The sequence below is a fragment of the Pogoniulus pusillus genome, chromosome 30, assembly GCF_015220805.1.
Source record: "Pogoniulus pusillus isolate bPogPus1 chromosome 30, bPogPus1.pri, whole genome shotgun sequence".
NCBI classification, from domain to species: Eukaryota; Metazoa; Chordata; class Aves; order Piciformes; family Lybiidae; genus Pogoniulus; species Pogoniulus pusillus.
This window is the reverse complement of record NC_087293.1, coordinates 10,934,278-10,951,687: the sequence shown is the minus strand read 5'-3', so window position 1 is coordinate 10,951,687 and position 17,410 is coordinate 10,934,278. Positions and strand designations below refer to the sequence as shown.

Genomic DNA, 17,410 nt, shown 5'->3' with positions numbered 1-17,410 from the left:
TCCCCACCAGCCTGAAAATGACTGAGCTGTTTAGTGACTTGTTGGAGAATACAGCCACTGTAATAGTTTCCCACTGTTAGAGAATAATTTTAGAGTAGAAACTATTCAAGTACAACAGCTTAGTCATTTATGTTCTCTAACGATGTAAAAGCTACAGAGACCCCCCAACAGACCTGGAATGGGCCTCACCTTGAGAGCAGGGGAGGATAATACTTGGGGGAAGTTAGGCTGATTGCTGGTTCAGTTGCTAGGTGTCAGTATGAACCCACACGATGTCGTTTTTGTACTGGCATCACAAACTGTTTTTTTCATTCAAATAACAATTACAGTGTGTGGCCAAATCAGGAGAAGGCATCCAAGTTGGCAGGTGAAAAGCTGGACACAAGCTGGCACCATGTGCTCACGGCCCAGCCCCAGCCATGTCCTGGGCTGATCTCCAGCAGTGTGGGCAGCAGGTGGAGGAAGAGGATTCTGCTCCTCTATTCTGCTCTTCTGAGATCCCCACTGCAGTGCTGGGGACAGCTCTGGAGTCCTCCGCACAGCACTGACATGGACTTGTTGGAGCAGGGCCAGAGGAGGCCACAGCAATGTCTGGGAGGGCTGGAAGCCCTCTGCTGTGAAGCCAGGCTGAGAGAGTTGGGATTGTTCAGCCTGGAGAAAAGAAGGCTCCAGGGAGACCTTCTGTTGGCCTTTTGGTGCTTAATGGGGCTGAACAGAAAGGAAGAGGCAGAATTTTGAGCAGGCCCTCTTGTGACAAGTGAAGAGGTGAGGTTTTGAACTAAAAGAGGGATATTCAGACTGGGGAGAAGGAAGAAATGTTTGACACTGAAAGTGGTGAGAGCCTGTCTTGGGTTTCCCAGAGAAGTGGGAGATGCCCCATTCCTGGGCTCTGAGACTCTGAGCAGCCTGCTCTAGTTGAAGATGTCCCTGCTGACTACAGGGGGTTGGACTGGATGACCTTTAAAGATCCCTTCCAACCTAAAGCTTTCTGTGGTTCTCTGACTTCTCTGTTGTAAACAGAAAGCCCAAGTTTGCCAGGAGTTTTCCAAGTGATTTCCTCTCTCCAGGCAAGTGCTATGATAAGAGATTTTAGCTGGATGCAGGATGTGTTTGCACACTTCAGATTCTGACCAATTGTCACAATATTTTATGCCATCATTGTGCTTCTTTTGCATTTTAATAGGTGAGAAATTGGTCCCAGGTGCTCGAGAAGTCCTCACAGAAATATTTAAGAGCTGTGTCCATTCCGAGCAGATGCTGAGCCTCACTCCAGCAAAACCCATTAAGGTTGCTGATATTTACCTTAGCAAAGAGCAGATCAATTCTCAGACTCCTGGAAACCTTCTCCATGTGTTCTTCACAAATGTCCGCCCCCCAAAGAAAGTGCTGGAGGACCAGCTTACCCAGGTAGTGCTTTGAAAAGCCTTTGCAGCATCTCGTGGTGTGAGTTTGGGAGCAGCAGGTAATTGTTTCCTTTCTGTCCTGGAAGATTTTGAGGAAGTATGGTGTGCCCAAGCCCAAGTTTGACAAGAGCAAGTACAAGGCAGGCAAAGAGCAGCACCCAGTGAAGGTGGTGAGCACCAAGCGCCCGGTTACCAAACCACCTACCAAGGAGAAGTCCATGCTCAACAGTGTCAGGTTGGTGTCTTCAGCCTTTTGACCACTGTGAGACTTTTGGTTCCTCTTCAGGAATCCAGGCTGGGTGCTGAGTGGATGACAGCAGCCCTTCAGCTGATGGGAGTACTGATGGATGAGATTTAGACCAGGTATTAGGAAGAAATTCTCTGCAGTAAGGCACTGGAGCAGGTTGCCCAGCCCAAGCCTGGAATCATCTAAGACGTGGCACTCGGTGCCATGGTCTAGCCTTGAGCTCTGTGGTAAAGGGTTGGATTTGATAATCTATGAGGTCTCTTCCAACCTTGGTGATACTGTGATACTGTGAAGACCAGGCTGGATGAGGCTTTGAGCAGCCTGGTCTAATAGGAGTTGGCTCTGCCTATGGCAGGGGGTTAGAACTAGATGATCTTTAAGATACATTCTCACTCAAGCCATTCTGTGATTTATATTCCCCCTTCATGCATTTCCATGATTTGGAGAGGGAAATGTGGCTTGAAGATTATAAAAGACCTTCAAGGAATGTTTTGGTTTCTGGAAGAGATGAAAGAAAACTTTGACCCTAACATTCAGTTCATCTCTTAGCCGAACAGCCTTAAGCGAGAAGAAACCTACTGTAAAGCCAAAATCTCCTGAGAAGAGTAAACCTGAAGAGAAAGACCCTGAAAAGTCTCCCACAAAGAAACAGGAAGGTAGGAGCTGTGTGGGATTTTTTTTCTGTAGGATTACATCCTGGAAAAGAAAACCTTTTTTTGTGGTGCTGTGCTTGCATGATGCCGTGAGAGGTTTGAGTTCTTTCTTTGTGATGAGGCTAACTTCATTTTGTTCAGTAGTGATTGAAAACTGCTTTCATTTGTGCATCTGTAAATCTGGACTCATCAATGTAAGTGGGAGCAAACCATGCTCATGCAGTTTGTGCAGCTGTGTGTAGGCTACATGACTACACTGGGTGGAGAACTGCCTTCCTACGAGGTGTGGTTCAAGGCTTTTCTTGTGCAGTGAGGATTAGGATGTCATGGGGTTGAACTAGGTGTTTTTTTTGCTCTGCTCTTGTGACACCCCACCTGGAATACTGTGTACAGTTGTGGAGGAGGACATCAAACTGTTGGAGCGAGTCCAGAGGAGGTCATGAAGATGACCAAAGGGCTACAGCAGCTCTGCTGTGAGGACAGGCTATGAGAGTTGGGGCTCTTCAGCCTGGAGAAAAGAAGGCTTTGAGGAGGCCTTGGAATGGACTTCCAGTATCTGAAAGGGGCCTACAAGAAGGCTGGGGAGGGGCTATTTACAAGGCCTTGTAATGACAGGACAAGGAGTAATGGGTTTAAACTGGCAGAGGGGAGATTTAAACTGGATGTTAGGAAGAAGTTCTTTACAGTGAGGATGGTGAAACATGGGCACAGGTTGCCCAGGGAGGTTGTGGATGCTCCCTCCCTGGAGATGTTCAAGGCCAGGTTGGATGAGGCCTTGGGTGACCTGTTATAGTGGGAGGTGTCCCTGCCTATGGCAGGAGGTTGGAACTGGATGATCTTTGAGGTTCCTTCCAACCTAAACCATTCTGTGAAATCATCTTTCTCAACTTGTGTGGGAAAATTATTAAGGTACATGAGGAGAATTGGATGGAAGAGAAGCTTCAGGTGCCTCAGAACTGGTCTGTCTCTGGAGGAGAGTGCACAACCATGTTGTCAGAGGGGTTAGTTCCAGGGCCTTGCTTGATATTTCATTCTCTAGTCAGATGTAAGATAGAACAGATCTGAGCCTGGGCTCTGTTATTCATCGTAGGAAACACTAGGTTAGCTCAGAAGAGGGAAACTTAAGCATTCAGCCAAGTATGGTTCCATCAAACCTAGGGAGATACTTGGAGCTGTCCAGAGGACAGCTGGAAGGTTTGTGTCCTTGACATAATGAGTGTCATTTCCTTAAGGGCCTGAGCAGCTTGGTGTTTGGAACTACTCATAAAAACAAGCCATGATGGGATGGGCAGAGGCAAGAGAAAGCTATCAAGCAGCCACTTCATACACCAACCAGTTTCCTGTGAGATGTGTAGAGTTTGTAGTAAGGCACTAACTGTGTGATGGTTCCATCTTTGCTGCCAGTTCCTGAGGAGAAGTATTTGACCCTGGATGGATTTCACAGATTCGTGGTGGACCGCTCTAAGCAGGACATCCGTAGTGTGTGGAGAGCAATTCTGTCCTGTGGATATGATCTGCACTTTGAAAGGTAAATGTTGCACATCTTTACTGGTTGGTGCTCCCAAGTGTTTGCTCTCTGTCTAGTGTTGGTAACATGCAAGCTCCTACCCGTGGCTGCAGGGCCTATGGAGAAAACTGTTGGTTGTTTTCTTCTTATGTGCTTTAGAGGAGGCACTGTGGTGTCAAAGTTCAGGTTCCTGAACTCTTGGCCACAACACAGCTGATGAGATCATGTGCCATGCTGTCCTTCAGAGCTTCCAAACTGCAGTAAATTGGCCTCATGAGCTTAGAGATCCATCTGGCTGTCTCTGGTTTCCTTCCCCAACAGCTTTCTGTTCTATGCACTGGGTAATTGCTTACACTGGCAGTCTTGTTACTGGGTCAGTGGTCATGCAGAGGAGGGAACAGTTCCTCCTGTGCTAGTATTGTGCAGGAAGAAAGAATCCTCCTTATCTCCCTGTGTCAAGCCCCAAGCTAATTGTCACATCCCCTTCCCTTCCCCTGTATCTGCTTCAGAGCATAAAGAAGTAAGCAAGCTTAACAGGCAGCTCTTTATTATTTAATAGCAGTGAGGCAAGGGAAGTGATAAATCCCTACTTGTTCTCAGACTGGCATTGTAATGAACCAGCTCTGCTTAAATGGGCAGAGAGGTAGAATGAGCTACCTGGTGTTGTGCTCAACATGCTTTTAACAAGCACTTAGTAAGTTATGTGCTCTTAGTAAGCAGTACTGCACTCATGTTTCACCAGATCACACAATCCCACCATGGTGAGGACTGGAAGGGACCTCTGGAGATCATCCAGTCTAATCTCTCTGCTCAAGCAGGGTGACCCACAGCAGCTTGCCCAGGATCACAATGTCTAGGCTGGTTTAGACTCTCTCCAGAGAAGGAGGCTCCACAGCCTCCCTGGGCAGCCTGCTCCAGGCCTCCAGCACCCTCACAACAAACAAGTTTCTCATCCTGTTCAGATGGAAGCTCCTGGGTTCCAGTTTGTGCCTTTTGGCCCTTGTCCTGTGGCTGGGCACCATTGACAAGAGCCTGGCCCCATTCTCTTGTCCCCAATATGTCCTTTGGCTCTTTCTGAGCATTGATCAGATTCCCTGTCAGGCTGCTCTTCTCCAGGCTCACCAGCCCCTGGGCTCTCAGCCTTTCTTCCTCTCAGAGACGCTTCAGGCCTCTCAGCATCTTCACTACACTCTCCAGTTCACTATCCCTCCGGGGCTGTGGAGCCCAGAACTCAACCCAGTACTTGAGATGTGACCTCAATAGGGCAGAACAGAAATGGAGGAAAGCCTCCCTCGACCTGCTGACCACACTCTTCTTCATGCACTCTGCCCTTTCCATTCCAGGTGTGCCTGCATTGATGCCAGACATGCTCAGAAGGCCTCCCGGAAGTGGACCCTGGAAATGGACGTGGCCCTTGTGCAGTACATCAACAGGCTGTGCCGGCACCTCGCCATTACGCCAGCACGGCTCCATCCCCATGAAGTCTACTTGGATCCAGCTGATGCAGCAGATCCCAGAATTTCCTGCCTCTTGAGTATGTATAGATTGGGTGCATGGAGGCTTCCTTCAGTGGCACAGCTGGGTAATTCTCCTGAGTGACCTGGCTGCTCCACAAGTAGTGGGACTTTCCCTTGGGAGCTGAAGGTTCTGTGGGCTGAGGTGAACACTGAGACTGGGTCTTCTCTGTCCTGGGGTGTGCTTGTGCACCACAGTGGCATTGTTAGCAATGCACCGCAACTCTCCTCTGCTGTCTTCTGCTGTCCGAGCAGACCTGATCAAAGAGGGTGGGGCAGGAAGACACCTGATGACTTCAGCATGCAGGGAGAAGGAAGATTGGATTTCAGTTCTAGATTTAGGCAGACTTCAGTCACCTAAATCCTGCTTTGGAGAGTCTCAGATAATGCAGGTTCAGTAATGGTGAAAAGCACCCAGAAACTCAAGGAAGGAGCACCACAGGTCATGGCTGTGCTTGCATCTTCAGTCCTCTTGTTGATGTGCACAGATCAGGAGTGGCTCCTCTAGAAGAAGCTTGTGTGGCTCCTGGGTTGAATCTCCTGGGACTTTGCAGTGGGTAGTGAATCTCTTTCTCTCTGACTGGATGTTTCCCACCTCAGATGTTCCTGTTGAAAGCCTGCGCCTGCGATTTGCGCTGCTGCAGTCCCTCAACACCACCCTGGAGACCTTCTTCTTGCCGCTGGTGGAGCTTCGGCAGACGGAGATGTACGCAAACAGCATCGCTGCGCTGCTGCAGGAGGCCAAAGGTCAGGCTCATGGGGAATGTGGTTGTGGCCTCCAAGGGTGCACAGTGCACCAGGTGGAGTATCTGAGGATCTTCTGCAGAAGGTTATAATGTGCATCCATTTGGCAGAAGGGAAAATACGGGGGGGAGAGTGAGACAGCAAGTGGTGACAGCCTGCCAGCAAAGGCTCATTGGCTTCGTTCTCAGCCCAGTGAGCTGGCACATGGTCTGTCTGAAGGGACCATCTAAAAACAGCATTGCAGAGTCCCAGCATGGTGGGGATTGGAGGGGACTTTTTGAGATCACCCAGTCCAAGCTCCCTGCTAAAGCAGGGGTACCCACAGCAGGTTGCTCAGCATTGCAGTGTCCAGGCAGGTTTGGAATCTCTCCAGGGAAGGAGACTCCACAGCCTGGGCAGCCTACTCCAGGGCTCTGACACCCTCAAAGTGATGTTTTCCTTTGTGTAGAGTCATAGAATGGTCCAGGCTGGAAGTGACCTTCAAAGGTCATCTAGTCCAAGCCCCTCTGCAGTCAGCAGGGACATCCTCAACTAGACCAGGTAGCCCAGAGCCCCATCAAGCCTCACCTTGAGTATCTCCAGGGATGGGGCCCCAACCAACTCCCTGGGCAACCTGTTCTGTTGTTCCACCACCCTCACAGTAAAGAACTCAAGGGCACTTCATGGTGTAGGAGGTATTTCTTGGTTTGTTCTTGAAGTGGAGGGGCTTATTCATGCAAGTAATTGATACACACTGTGCAGCTCTCTTGACATGGAGAGGACTAGCCCATCTCTTCTGTCTGTGGGTGTCCTTCAAACATGCCTTTGTGGTCTTAAGTGGATCCATAAATTCAAACTGTTTGTCAGTCAGCAAGCTGCAGATCAGGTGAAAGCCCTAGGATGTGTTGGCATCTTCAGTGTCACTGGAGCTGTAGAATTACAGAGATCAAGGGAATACTGATTGTGCATCAGCCTTTAAAACAGTGCCTACAAACCTTCATTAGTCAACAAACAAACCCAAGGTGTAGGTCATTGCATTTCCCAAACTTGTCTTCTTCTGAAGAAGATGAGGCAGACTTCTCTGGAGGTGTCAGCATGGGTAAGAAGTGTTCTATATTGCCCTGTAAACCCAGTATGGGGAAGTGAGGAATGTTCAGAAATTGGTCTTTATGGAGCCTGTATTTATGGTGCAGTGTAGGAGTCCTGCTTTTTTTCCTCGTGTTTTCTTGCCTCTCTAACATGCCTGTCAAAACATTTCAGATTTCTGAAAGCTCCTTGGCAAAGTGTTTGTGATTTACAGAGATTCTGGTGGAATTGCTGGGATCTATTTATATAACAGTAGGGTTGTGCTCATGGCTGCTCTAACCCAAAGCATCTCTTCCAGTAGACATCAGTAACAAATGCTTCACAAAAGAGAGCGAGTTAGCAAGGTCTGACCCACCTAATGAGGGTGAAATTATTTCTCTTATGGACAACAGTAGAATATCCTTCCACAACCTGATTGTCTGAAATAGATCAGCTTTACTGAAACGTGCTTCATGCTCTAGGTTTAATCTTCTACGACACAAAAGTCACTGTAATGAACAGAGTGCTGAATGCCACTGTCCAAAGAACTGCTGATCATGCAGCCCCAGAAATCACCCTGGATCCACTGGAGATCGTTGGAGGTAGGAGAATCACGGATCCTACTCCATCTTTAACCCCTTACAGCAAGTCAGATCTGTTCTAAGCGAGCTCAGATGCTCACAAATGTGAAATACTCTGAGTGTGGGAAACACTTTCTTGTCTCTTGTTTTCAAACAGGGGAGATTCGTTCTTCAGAGAACTCCTATTTCTGCCAGGCAGCCCGGCAGCTGGCTTGTGTGCCCTCCTCCCAGCTCTGTGTCAAGCTGGCCAGTGGTGGAGACCCCACCTATGCCTTCAACATCCGCTTCACTGGGGAGGAGGTGCATGGAACCAGTAAGTGGGGGTTAGAGCTACCAACGTGGCTGGCATCGGGTACACTTGTGAGAGTTCACTCCAGGTGGAATCACAGCTTGCACCAGAACGTGGCTTACTTGAAGGAACACTTAATGATCAGAGGGCTGGAGCACCTCTCCTACAAGGACAGGCTGAAATTGTTGGGATTGTTCAACTTGGATAAGGCTCCAGGGAGACCTTATAGCTGCATTTCAGTATCCAAAGGGGACCTGCAAGAAAGCTGGGGAGGGAATGTTTAGATGAGAGGCAATGGTTTGAAACTAGAGCAGGGTGGATTTAGGTAGATGCTTATGTCTCCTCTTGGCACACTGTATTTCAGTGTGTGAGGTTTCATTTCATGACATCTTTATGTGGATGCTCTCCAGTCCCCTTTGGATACCAATTTCTTTGGGTGCCAGCTCCCTTGGATGCTGTGTGAGTTGCACCTACTCCAGGAGGAGACTTGATTTAAACCAGAGCTGAGATAATCATGCTTTGTAGATCTGTTGAATAATTGATAAGGCAAAGCAAATATCAGCTTTGTGTCAGAGAAGAAAACTGATCTCTGCTATCTAAATTAATGTGCTGTGTGTCCTGATTGTAACAGAGCCTTTTGGAGGTTCAGGGCTGTATGGAGTTAGAGAAGAAAAGCCCCAAATGCACTTCTCATCTTACCAACCAGCTTCACCTATCAGACTGCGTGAAGGCAAATTCTTGTCAGAGTGCAGCTATTAGCTGAACAAAGGGCTCCTTGATGCCTTCTCTCAAGGGGAATTCTTTTCTTTTTGAAGTCTGTGGTGGTTATTGACCACATTTATCTATGAAGAGGTAAATGTTGTGTCCGCGGCTCAGCATCTGCAATGACTTTTGCTGCATTGCCTCACTGCTCTTAGCTGTGGCAGTGCTCCGCTGTGAGGACAGCACCATTCGTCTTCTAATCCAGTCACTAATTCCATCTGCAGGCCAACCGATGTTATAAATGTTTGTCCTGGTCTTAACACACAGAGTGCTGAAAGGCAAAACTCAGTCTATTATAGAGAGCTGGAAGACAAAGCAGCACTTAGGAATTCAGCACGAAGCAATCCAGTGGGTATATTTTGTTTGTAATGGAGCTATTTACAGGTGGTGAACACTATCGAAGCTGTTTGCATGCAGGTGGGCAGTAAGATGGCATCTACCCACCCTTGTTTAACCCCCTTGTCTGGTCAGTCAGAGACATCAAGCATGTAATATAAACCTTGAAAGGTGTTTTCAAGGAGGACAACAAATTATGGGTTAGAAGGCAGTAGAGACAAGCCACAGAGGGCATCTCATTCTTTTGCCCCTCTCTTTTCCAGGTGGATCTTTCCGTCACTTCCTTTGGCAAGTCTGCAAAGAGCTACAGAGTTCCTCACTCTCCCTCCTGCTGCTGTGCCCCAGCTCGGCAGTCAATAAGAACAAGGTGTGGGGTCCAGACTCAGGTTGCTTTTCTCTTTCTGAGTGCATGTTTCTGACCAGGAGCTGAACACACTCAGCAATAGAGACATGCTCCAGACAACAGCCCCCAGGGGGCTGCTGGCATAGGATCACAGATGTCAGGGGTTGGAAGGGACCCAAAGAGATCACTGAGTCCAGCTGCCCTGCCAGAGCAGGACCGTACAACCTAGCTCAGGTCACACAGGAACACATCCAGACAGGCCTTGAAAGTCTCCAGAGAAGGAGACTCCACAGCCTCTCTGGGGAGCCTGTGCCAGTGTTCTGACACCTTACAGTAAAGAAGTTCCCCCTTGTGTTGAGGTGGAGCCTCCTGTGCTGCAGCTTCTATCCATTGCTCCTTGTCCTATCCCAGGGAGCAAGTGAGCAGAACCTGTCCCCCCCATCCTGACTCACATCCCTCAGATACTGATAAACATTTATTAGGTCCCCTCTCAGTCTTCTCTTTTCCAGACTAAAAAGCTCCAGGTCCCTCACTCTCTCCTCATAAGTTGATCTCTAAGGTCCCTTCCAACCCAAAGAAGTCTGTGATTGTGGTACTGTGATGTGATGCTCTGGATAGCACATGCAGACCATGGAGCCTGGGCAGATCCTTTGGTAGCCAGCTAAAGAGTATTTAGCAGGTTGAGATCAGGATTGTCACCAGGCTGTGAACTTGTGGACCTGCACTGTTTGCCCCACACGTTAAACACTGCTTTGTCTGCTCAGTTCTGGTGTTGCTTCCTCCAGGGGAGGTACATCCTGACACCCAGCCCTATAACCTACGCTGAGGAGCAGCTCTTCCATTTCTTTGGGCAGCTCTTGGGTATTGCCATCCGAGCAGATGTTCCTCTGCCACTTGACCTCCTGCCCTCCTTCTGGAAGACCCTGGTAGGAGAGCCTCTGGATCCCGACGTGGATCTGCAGGAGGCTGACATCCTCACCTACAACTATGTCAAGAAATTTGAAAATGTGAGTAGCTTTTTCTTTTCCCCTCTTTCCTCCTAGTTCTTTTCAGTGATTCCCCCACAAGCACCTTCCAGCAGCAGTTAACTTTACTGCCTGCACGAAGTGGTGGTGGTTGGCCTCATGGCTAGCAGATGTTTTTCATGTGAGCAAAGATGTGAAGTGTTTTGGACTCACTCAGGACCACGGGGATGATCAGAGGCTGGAACACCTCTCCTACAAAGACAGGCTGAAAGAGCTGTTTGAGCCTGGGAAGAGAAGGCTCTGGGAAAACCTTAAAGCTGCATTTCAGTATCCAAGAGAAACTTAGAGGAGGGCTGAGGAGGGCCTGTTCAGATGGTAGGATGAAGGGCAGTGATTTGAAACTAGAGCAGAGTAGATTTAGGCTGGGTATTAGGAAGAAGTTTTTCATAATGAGGGTAGTGAAATACTGGAACAGGTTACCCAGAGATGTGCTTGAGGCCCCATCCCTGGAGACATTCAAGGTTAAACTTAATGGGGCCCTAGGCAGCCTGCTCTAGTTGGAGATGTCTCTGCTGCCTGCAGGGAGGTTGGACAAGGAGACCTTTGAGGGTCCCTTCCAATGCAGTACATTCTGCATCTCAGTTAAGGTGCAGGATTTTATGTGCTGACAGCTGGGAAAAACTGCTTGGTCTCCTCTGCTGCTGGGCACTGTGGGATTACAGCTTCTGAGATGCTTCCTGGAACCTGGCAGTGCCAAACCAGAACATAACCTACCAGAGCAATCTCTGGCTTTGGCTGCCCGTGGTGGCTCCAGCTGCTGGGATGAGTGGGCTTGGTGTGCTGTGGTGATACTGAGAGTGAGTCACAGTCCAACCTGCCGGGCTTCAGATGCTGCTCTTGCCCTCTGTGACAGATCAACGATGAGACAGAACTGGAAGCTCTGTGTGCAGAAATTGCTTCTCAGCATCTGGCAACAGAGAGCCCTGACTGCCCCAACAAGCCGTGCTGCAAGTTCACCTACCTGACCATGACAGGAGAGGAGGTGGAGCTCTGTCCCAGAGGCAGGCACATCCCCGTAGGGTAAGTAACAGCCTTGGCAGGATGTTGCGCTGCCTTACGTGGAAAAGAAGCATCTTTGGGATAATTTTCCAAGCACCAGGCTGTCCAGAGATACTCTTGGTGGTTGATCTCAATGATCTTAGAGGTCTTTTCAAACTGAAACAATTCTATGATTCTAATTTTTGCAAGCAGCTGAAGGCTGGAGTAATCTGGGAAAGCTTTACACGTGCTGGCAGGAGCAGGGAACCTCCAGCGCTGCTTTTTGTTCTGCAAGGATGGGCAGCTGAGGAGCAGTGTTCACCAAGCTTGATGGATTCACTGAACACCCACAGCTGTGAGGCTTGTGAGAATCAGGCATGTGTGAGGGAAGAGGAGGAAGCTGAGGGAAGTGGATTTAAATTGGGAAGCAGCATAGAATCACAGGACGTTTTGGGTTGGAAGGGATCTTAAAGATCATCTAGTTCCAACACCCCTGCCTTGGGCAAGGACACCTTCCACTGGAGCAGGCTGCTCAAGGCCTCAGAACCAGGATGTGAACAGCTTAGTGCTCACTCTTGAGTGTTCAAACATGGAATGTACTCATCAGACCCTCCTGGGGTGGGGCAGGAGGCCTTCTGCCTGCTCTGCTTTCTGATGCTGACTCCCTGCCCTGCAGGTGGGAGAACAAGGACGTGTATGCCACAGCCATCCGCAGCCTGCGGATGCGAGAGCTGCAGACCCCAGAGTGCATGACCGCTGTGCGTGCTGGCCTGGGCTCCATCATCCCCCTGCAGCTTCTGACCACGCTGACCCCTCTGGAGATGGAGCTGAGGACCTGTGGGCTTCCCTACATCAACCTGGAGTTTCTCAAGGTGGGAAGGACTGCAGCTGCTTTGGCAGGAGTCACCTGTCTGACACATAGAGGAGAGCATCATCCCGTGTGCAGAAGGTGTTAGGGGAGAACCTTCTGCCGTGGTACAGCCAGGATGGTCCTTGTGGAACACTGGCCTGTGCTTGGATGCCCTCCTTTGCCCCAGGGAAGCCTTTGGAGATTCAGGAAGTAAGAGGAGTGGGGCTTGTTTCAAGAAGCAATAGTGAATTTACTTGTCTCCATTTTCTTGAGCTCTCTTTGCTATTTACCACTTGAGCTGAGTATTTTGAATTGCAAATGGCTTCTGAATCTCTAAAATGAGTCTGGAACAGACATCTTCTGGTCCTAAATGCTTTCGTTCTGTTACTGTGGGAATCTTGCCCTTCAAAGCAGTGCTTTTGTACCAGAAGCTGTAGAACATGCTCGGCCATGGCTGTTGGTGTTGTGCTGTGTCTCCCTTAGCCAGCAGTGATGCTGCACTGCCCCAGCGCTGCAGTCAGACACAAAAGCAGTCCCCACTACGTGCCCTGCAGGTCAGACACTCAGCCGAGGCTGCTGGTGAAGCTGGTGGGCTCAAGAGAGTCAAAGCCACCTCTGTCAGCACTCTGCCATGGCTGGGCTACTTGGACTAAGAAGGAGGACTTTGGAGAGTGGATACCCTGCCCTCCTGTCCTCCTCAAGTGTCAGTGGGGAGGTGTGTGCAGGGAGCAGAGCAGCAGAGGACATTTGGCTGTCTTGTCTCCTAGGCACACACCATGTACCAGGTGGGCCTGATGGAGACGGATCAGCACATCGAGTTCTTCTGGAGCGCGCTGGAGATGTTCACGCAGGAGGAGCTCTGCAAGTTCATCAAGTTTGCCTGCAACCAGGAGAGGATCCCCTTCACCTGCCCGTGCAAAGATGGGGGCCCCGACACCGCCCACGTCCCGCCCTACCCGATGAAAATTGCGCCCCCTGACGGCGCTGCAGGTGTGTCCAGCTCTGCTCCCGGCTCTGGCTCTGCCTCTCAGTGCCACCGTGTGCAGTGCACAAAGAAGGGCAGGAGAGAGGCAGGTCAGCGTGGCTGGAAATAAGAACCTCAGAATCTCAGCATGGGGGAAGGATTGGAAGAGATCTCTCTGAATCACCCAGTCCCCTCCTTGCTTAAAGCAGGGTCACCCACAGCAGCTTGGCCAGAAACACAATGTCCAGATGAGTTTGGAATCTCTCCAGAAGAGACTCCACAACCTCTCTGGGCAACCCACTCCAGGGCTTCAGCACCCTCAACAAAGAAGTTTCTCCTTCTGCTCAGGTGGAGCCTCCCTGGTTCCAGGTTCTCATTTGTGCCCTTTGCCTGTCACGGGGCTCAGCTGGAAGGAGAAAGTTTGGTTTTGAACCACATTAAACTCTTGAAGAGAGGAAGTTTGGTTTTAAACCATTAAAAAAAAAATACTGACAAGCTTTAACCATTTCAGACGTTGCTCTCTAGAGCCACTGAGAGACTTTGTGTAGCACTGGTGTCGAGCTGGTAAAACAGTTGGACTGTACACAGCTGAGGACTGGTGGAGCAGGCCAGCAGCATTTGAGGTTCAGACAGTGCCCAAGAGGCAGGGATTCCATCCCCACGCTCTGTAGTCTGAGGTGTGGGGGGCAGGATGCTTTTGCAGAACGAGGTGAAGAGCATCTGGCAGGGTCCAACCTCCCCCTGGTGCTTCCTCCCCGCAGGTTCTCCCGACTCGCGGTACATCCGCGTGGAAACGTGCATGTTCATGATCAAGCTGCCGCAGTACTCCTCGCTGGACATCATGCTGGAGAAGCTCCGGTACGCCATCCACTACCGCGAGGACCCGCTCAGCGGCTGAGGGAGGTGACCTTCTGGATCGTTCTGTGACCCTGCTGACGCTGGAAGCCCTTCGATTCCCCTGCAGCCGCCTCCTGTACCACTGTGTGACCAGCTGGAGGTTAATTTATTCTCTGACCTTTCGTTCCCCTTACAATAATTACTGGAAGACTCACGTTTTGTATTCGTAGACTTCGTGGTGGACTGGTTCTTTCGCTGCCTTGTTTGTGGAATATTTGTAGGGTAGTTTAGTAAAGACCAGTTTGTGTCTAATTTAATTTTGAAGGACCTTTCAACATCTACATTTCTAATTTTGTAATTTGGGAGGAGGTGACCCAGGCAAACACCGCAGGAGTTGAGGGTGTTGGGAGCTGGGGAGGCTGTGGGGGGAGGCTCTCCCCTGACACATTTTTGAGTACAAAAAAAGAAAGGGAAGAAGGGAGCGTGGGGAGGGAGTTGTTGCAGGAGCAGCACACAGCCCCTCTGCTGTCATGGATGGTGCAGAGCTTCTAAGCCTTGCCAGAGTTCTGGAGCAGGAACTGTGCTGCCAAGCTGCATCTTCACCTTCCCACCGTTGTCTTGTGACTTGAAGCAAGCACATGTGGGTAGCAGGCACAGCTGACCAGGGTTTTCAGCTGAACACTTGATTAGGAAGATCCAGCCTTGAAAGAACAGTGAAAGGGCCTTAATTCATTGGGTTCTTGCCCTAGATGTTCTTGAGTGTCCCCTTTGTGCAGTAACGCCGCCACGTGTTGTCATTAAAACACTGGCAGAAACCCAACGGCTCCTCTCTCTCTGGTGTCAGGTACCACAGTGCAAGCTTTGATCCGTGACCGAACCCCCTTTCCCAGCGAGCTTCCAGAGGAACCGCTCTGAGGTTCAACACTGGGAACTCAGTTTTGTACTCAAAAATGGTCTTTTGATCTAAGAGCAACTTACCCTGGAAAGGTGACAGCCCAGAGGAGGCTGAGGTGGGGGGAAGGCACAAAGTTACACGTTTGAAGGCAACACATTTGTTTGCTGTGGAGAGATGGAGGTGGACTAGGGGGAGCGAGTGCTGCTCCAGCTGTAACTCTTGTGGAATACACCCTCGGGTGGTTTCAAAGCACCACATCAACAGCTGCGTCTTCCTTGACTCGTCTACAAGCTGTGCCCAGCGCCCTGCGCCTTGAAGAGCCACAGCCTTGCTTTATCCGTGGCACAGGGCAGAAGGACTCAGGTGCTGCAGGAGTGAAGAGAAGGGCCTGAGGTGGCTGCTGCTGCTGCTGCGCCTCTGTGCTCGGGACGCGGTGCGAGTTAAGCGCCAGTGCTGAGCTGCACCTCGGTGCTGTTTGCCCTCTGCTGTGCCCAGCACAGGAGGGGGCTGCGGTGGTGGGGAGAGGTGTGTCTGTCCAGCAAGGTCGACGTTCTGCATCTCTAGCAGGCCACTCCTTGGGCTTGCCCATGGTGGTGGGCACTGCCAAGCTGTATTTACTGTACATTATTGTGAATAGGGGAAGGGTGAGCGTGTGATGCTCGGGCGAGGACGTGTGAGCCAGAGCAGAGCCTCAGCGGTGTGCGTGTGCTTGTTCTTCTGTGAGCGAGTGGGCAGCTGTGTGTGAAACACTTGTAGGGGTAGTTGTTGGCATACGGAGTCTCCAAACCCTGTGGTTAGCAAAGCTGTGTTCCCCTCCCCTTCCCTAGTGCCCGTCCAGAGGAGCAGGTACACCTAGAAGAATATTTACTCTTGAATCTTATCCATTTCCTGGTAGAAGCATCTGTGTCGCTGGGAGGTCACTCGGAGGTAGCCCCAGCACCCCTGGAGCTCACAAGGAGCCAGGAGAAAATCAAGCAGCTTGGAGTTGTTTAGTCCCCCTGGGCTGCACGGCCCCGGGCCAGCGCCACGGGGGGAAGCGTGAGGAACCTCAGCAGGACCTTGGGGCAGAGCTGCTGAGGGCGACAGCCGCACGCCTGGGTCTGTGCTGGGGGACGGGGGCCATTGGCAGGCCTGGCGGGGGTTGGGGAGCTCGGTGTGCCAACGATGCCATGCCGTCAGAAACTGCTGCTACTGTCTGTCTGCTCCTTCCAGAGAGCACCTCGGAGGGGAACCTAGCGCCCTGTTGGCCCCGCAGAGCTGCTGTGATGTTACTTGATGCCTATTTATTACAATGAATTATTTATGAGTACAAATAACAAACGTTTAGGCCGCGCTGTGTTTTACGCCTTGCTGTGTAAAACAAAGCTTCTAAGACAGGAGGGAAATGTCACACCACTAAATAACCTTCATCACCTCTGGCGGGAGGGGGGGGGGGTGTTCTGAAGCACAGTGTGAGCCCTGCAAGAGAATCGAGCTGGGGAGGAGGGGGGGAGGGGAGGGAGGGGGCGGGATTTGGCTTTTCTCCTTTTGGGAAGGGAGGAAGTGCTGCAGTGGTTGGGACTGCAGCTCTCAAATGGCCTTTTAATTAAAGCTTTTCTAATCATCATTACTTCCTTGTGCTTTAAATGAAATTTGACATTGTCTGTAATAGGCTTGTTTGTCAAAGCAAAGATTGGTTTGTGATGACTATTAATTATTATTATTATTATTATTTTTTAATATATATTCAATTCAGAATGTAAAGTTATAAACTAAACAACAGCAAAACTCCAGAGCTGGGTGTTCGTTCTAGTGCGGTCTGTGTCCATCTCGGGTCCGTACACAGCATTAACCTGTTAAGTGCTCTTGGCCATGGAGTGTGCACCTGCATAAAGCAGATTTTCAACACCCCTCCAGGCGTTTCGTGTCCTTCTTTGGGGCTGCAAGTGATGGAAGAAACCCTCAGCTGGTGGAGCTGCAGCGGTGTAAGAGGTTGGAAGTGCTAGACATGGTGCTGCAGGGCTCTGGAGGTCAAATATCACTTCTATGAGGGACTGGAGTGGGTTCAGAGAAGGGTAATGAAGCTGGGGCTGGAGAGGAGCAGCTGAGGGAGCTGGAGAAAAGGAGGCTGAGGGGGAGACCTTCTGGCTCTCTACAACTCCATGAAAGGAGGCTGGAGCTTGCCCTGTCCCACCAGCTACATGCTGAGACCAGGCCCTGGGGTCCAGCCCTGCCCTAGGTGCATGAGGAACTAATTAGCCTTAATCCCATCTTGCTGTACTTCATTAATTAGGCTGATGCCCTTGATCATTATCTAGGACCTGCCTGCACCAGTGCATCCATTTCCAAGTTCCACAAGAGCAGTGCAACAGAGACCCAGTGCAAGAGGAGTCTCCATCTCTGGAGACATTCACAGCCGCCCTGGACACGTTCCTGTGTGACCTCTCTTGGCAGGGGAG

The 17,410-nt window shown here is 50.3% G+C and overlaps 1 protein-coding gene across 6 annotated transcripts in view; it reads left to right on the top strand.

The window, feature by feature from the left end:
* The window catches only part of HECTD4 (HECT domain E3 ubiquitin protein ligase 4), a 96,560-nt gene extending 79,701 nt beyond the window's left edge, over positions 1-16,859 (top strand). For all 6 annotated transcript variants that reach the window (XM_064168998.1, XM_064168994.1, XM_064168997.1 and 3 more), the window contains exons 63-76: positions 1,184-1,407; positions 1,490-1,638; positions 2,200-2,306; positions 3,708-3,831; positions 5,154-5,344; positions 5,925-6,071; positions 7,595-7,714; positions 7,851-8,006; positions 9,344-9,447; positions 10,209-10,430; positions 11,302-11,468; positions 12,103-12,298; positions 13,044-13,266; positions 14,002-16,859. In XM_064168998.1, the coding sequence (XP_064025068.1) occupies positions 1,184-1,407; positions 1,490-1,638; positions 2,200-2,306; positions 3,708-3,831; positions 5,154-5,344; positions 5,925-6,071; positions 7,595-7,714; positions 7,851-8,006; positions 9,344-9,447; positions 10,209-10,430; positions 11,302-11,468; positions 12,103-12,298; positions 13,044-13,266; positions 14,002-14,138 (2,267 nt within the window). In that variant the 3' untranslated portion in view covers positions 14,139-16,859. The remainder of the gene's footprint in view (positions 1-1,183; positions 1,408-1,489; positions 1,639-2,199; positions 2,307-3,707; positions 3,832-5,153; positions 5,345-5,924; positions 6,072-7,594; positions 7,715-7,850; positions 8,007-9,343; positions 9,448-10,208; positions 10,431-11,301; positions 11,469-12,102; positions 12,299-13,043; positions 13,267-14,001) is intronic.
* Positions 16,860-17,410: the final 551 nt, after the last annotated feature.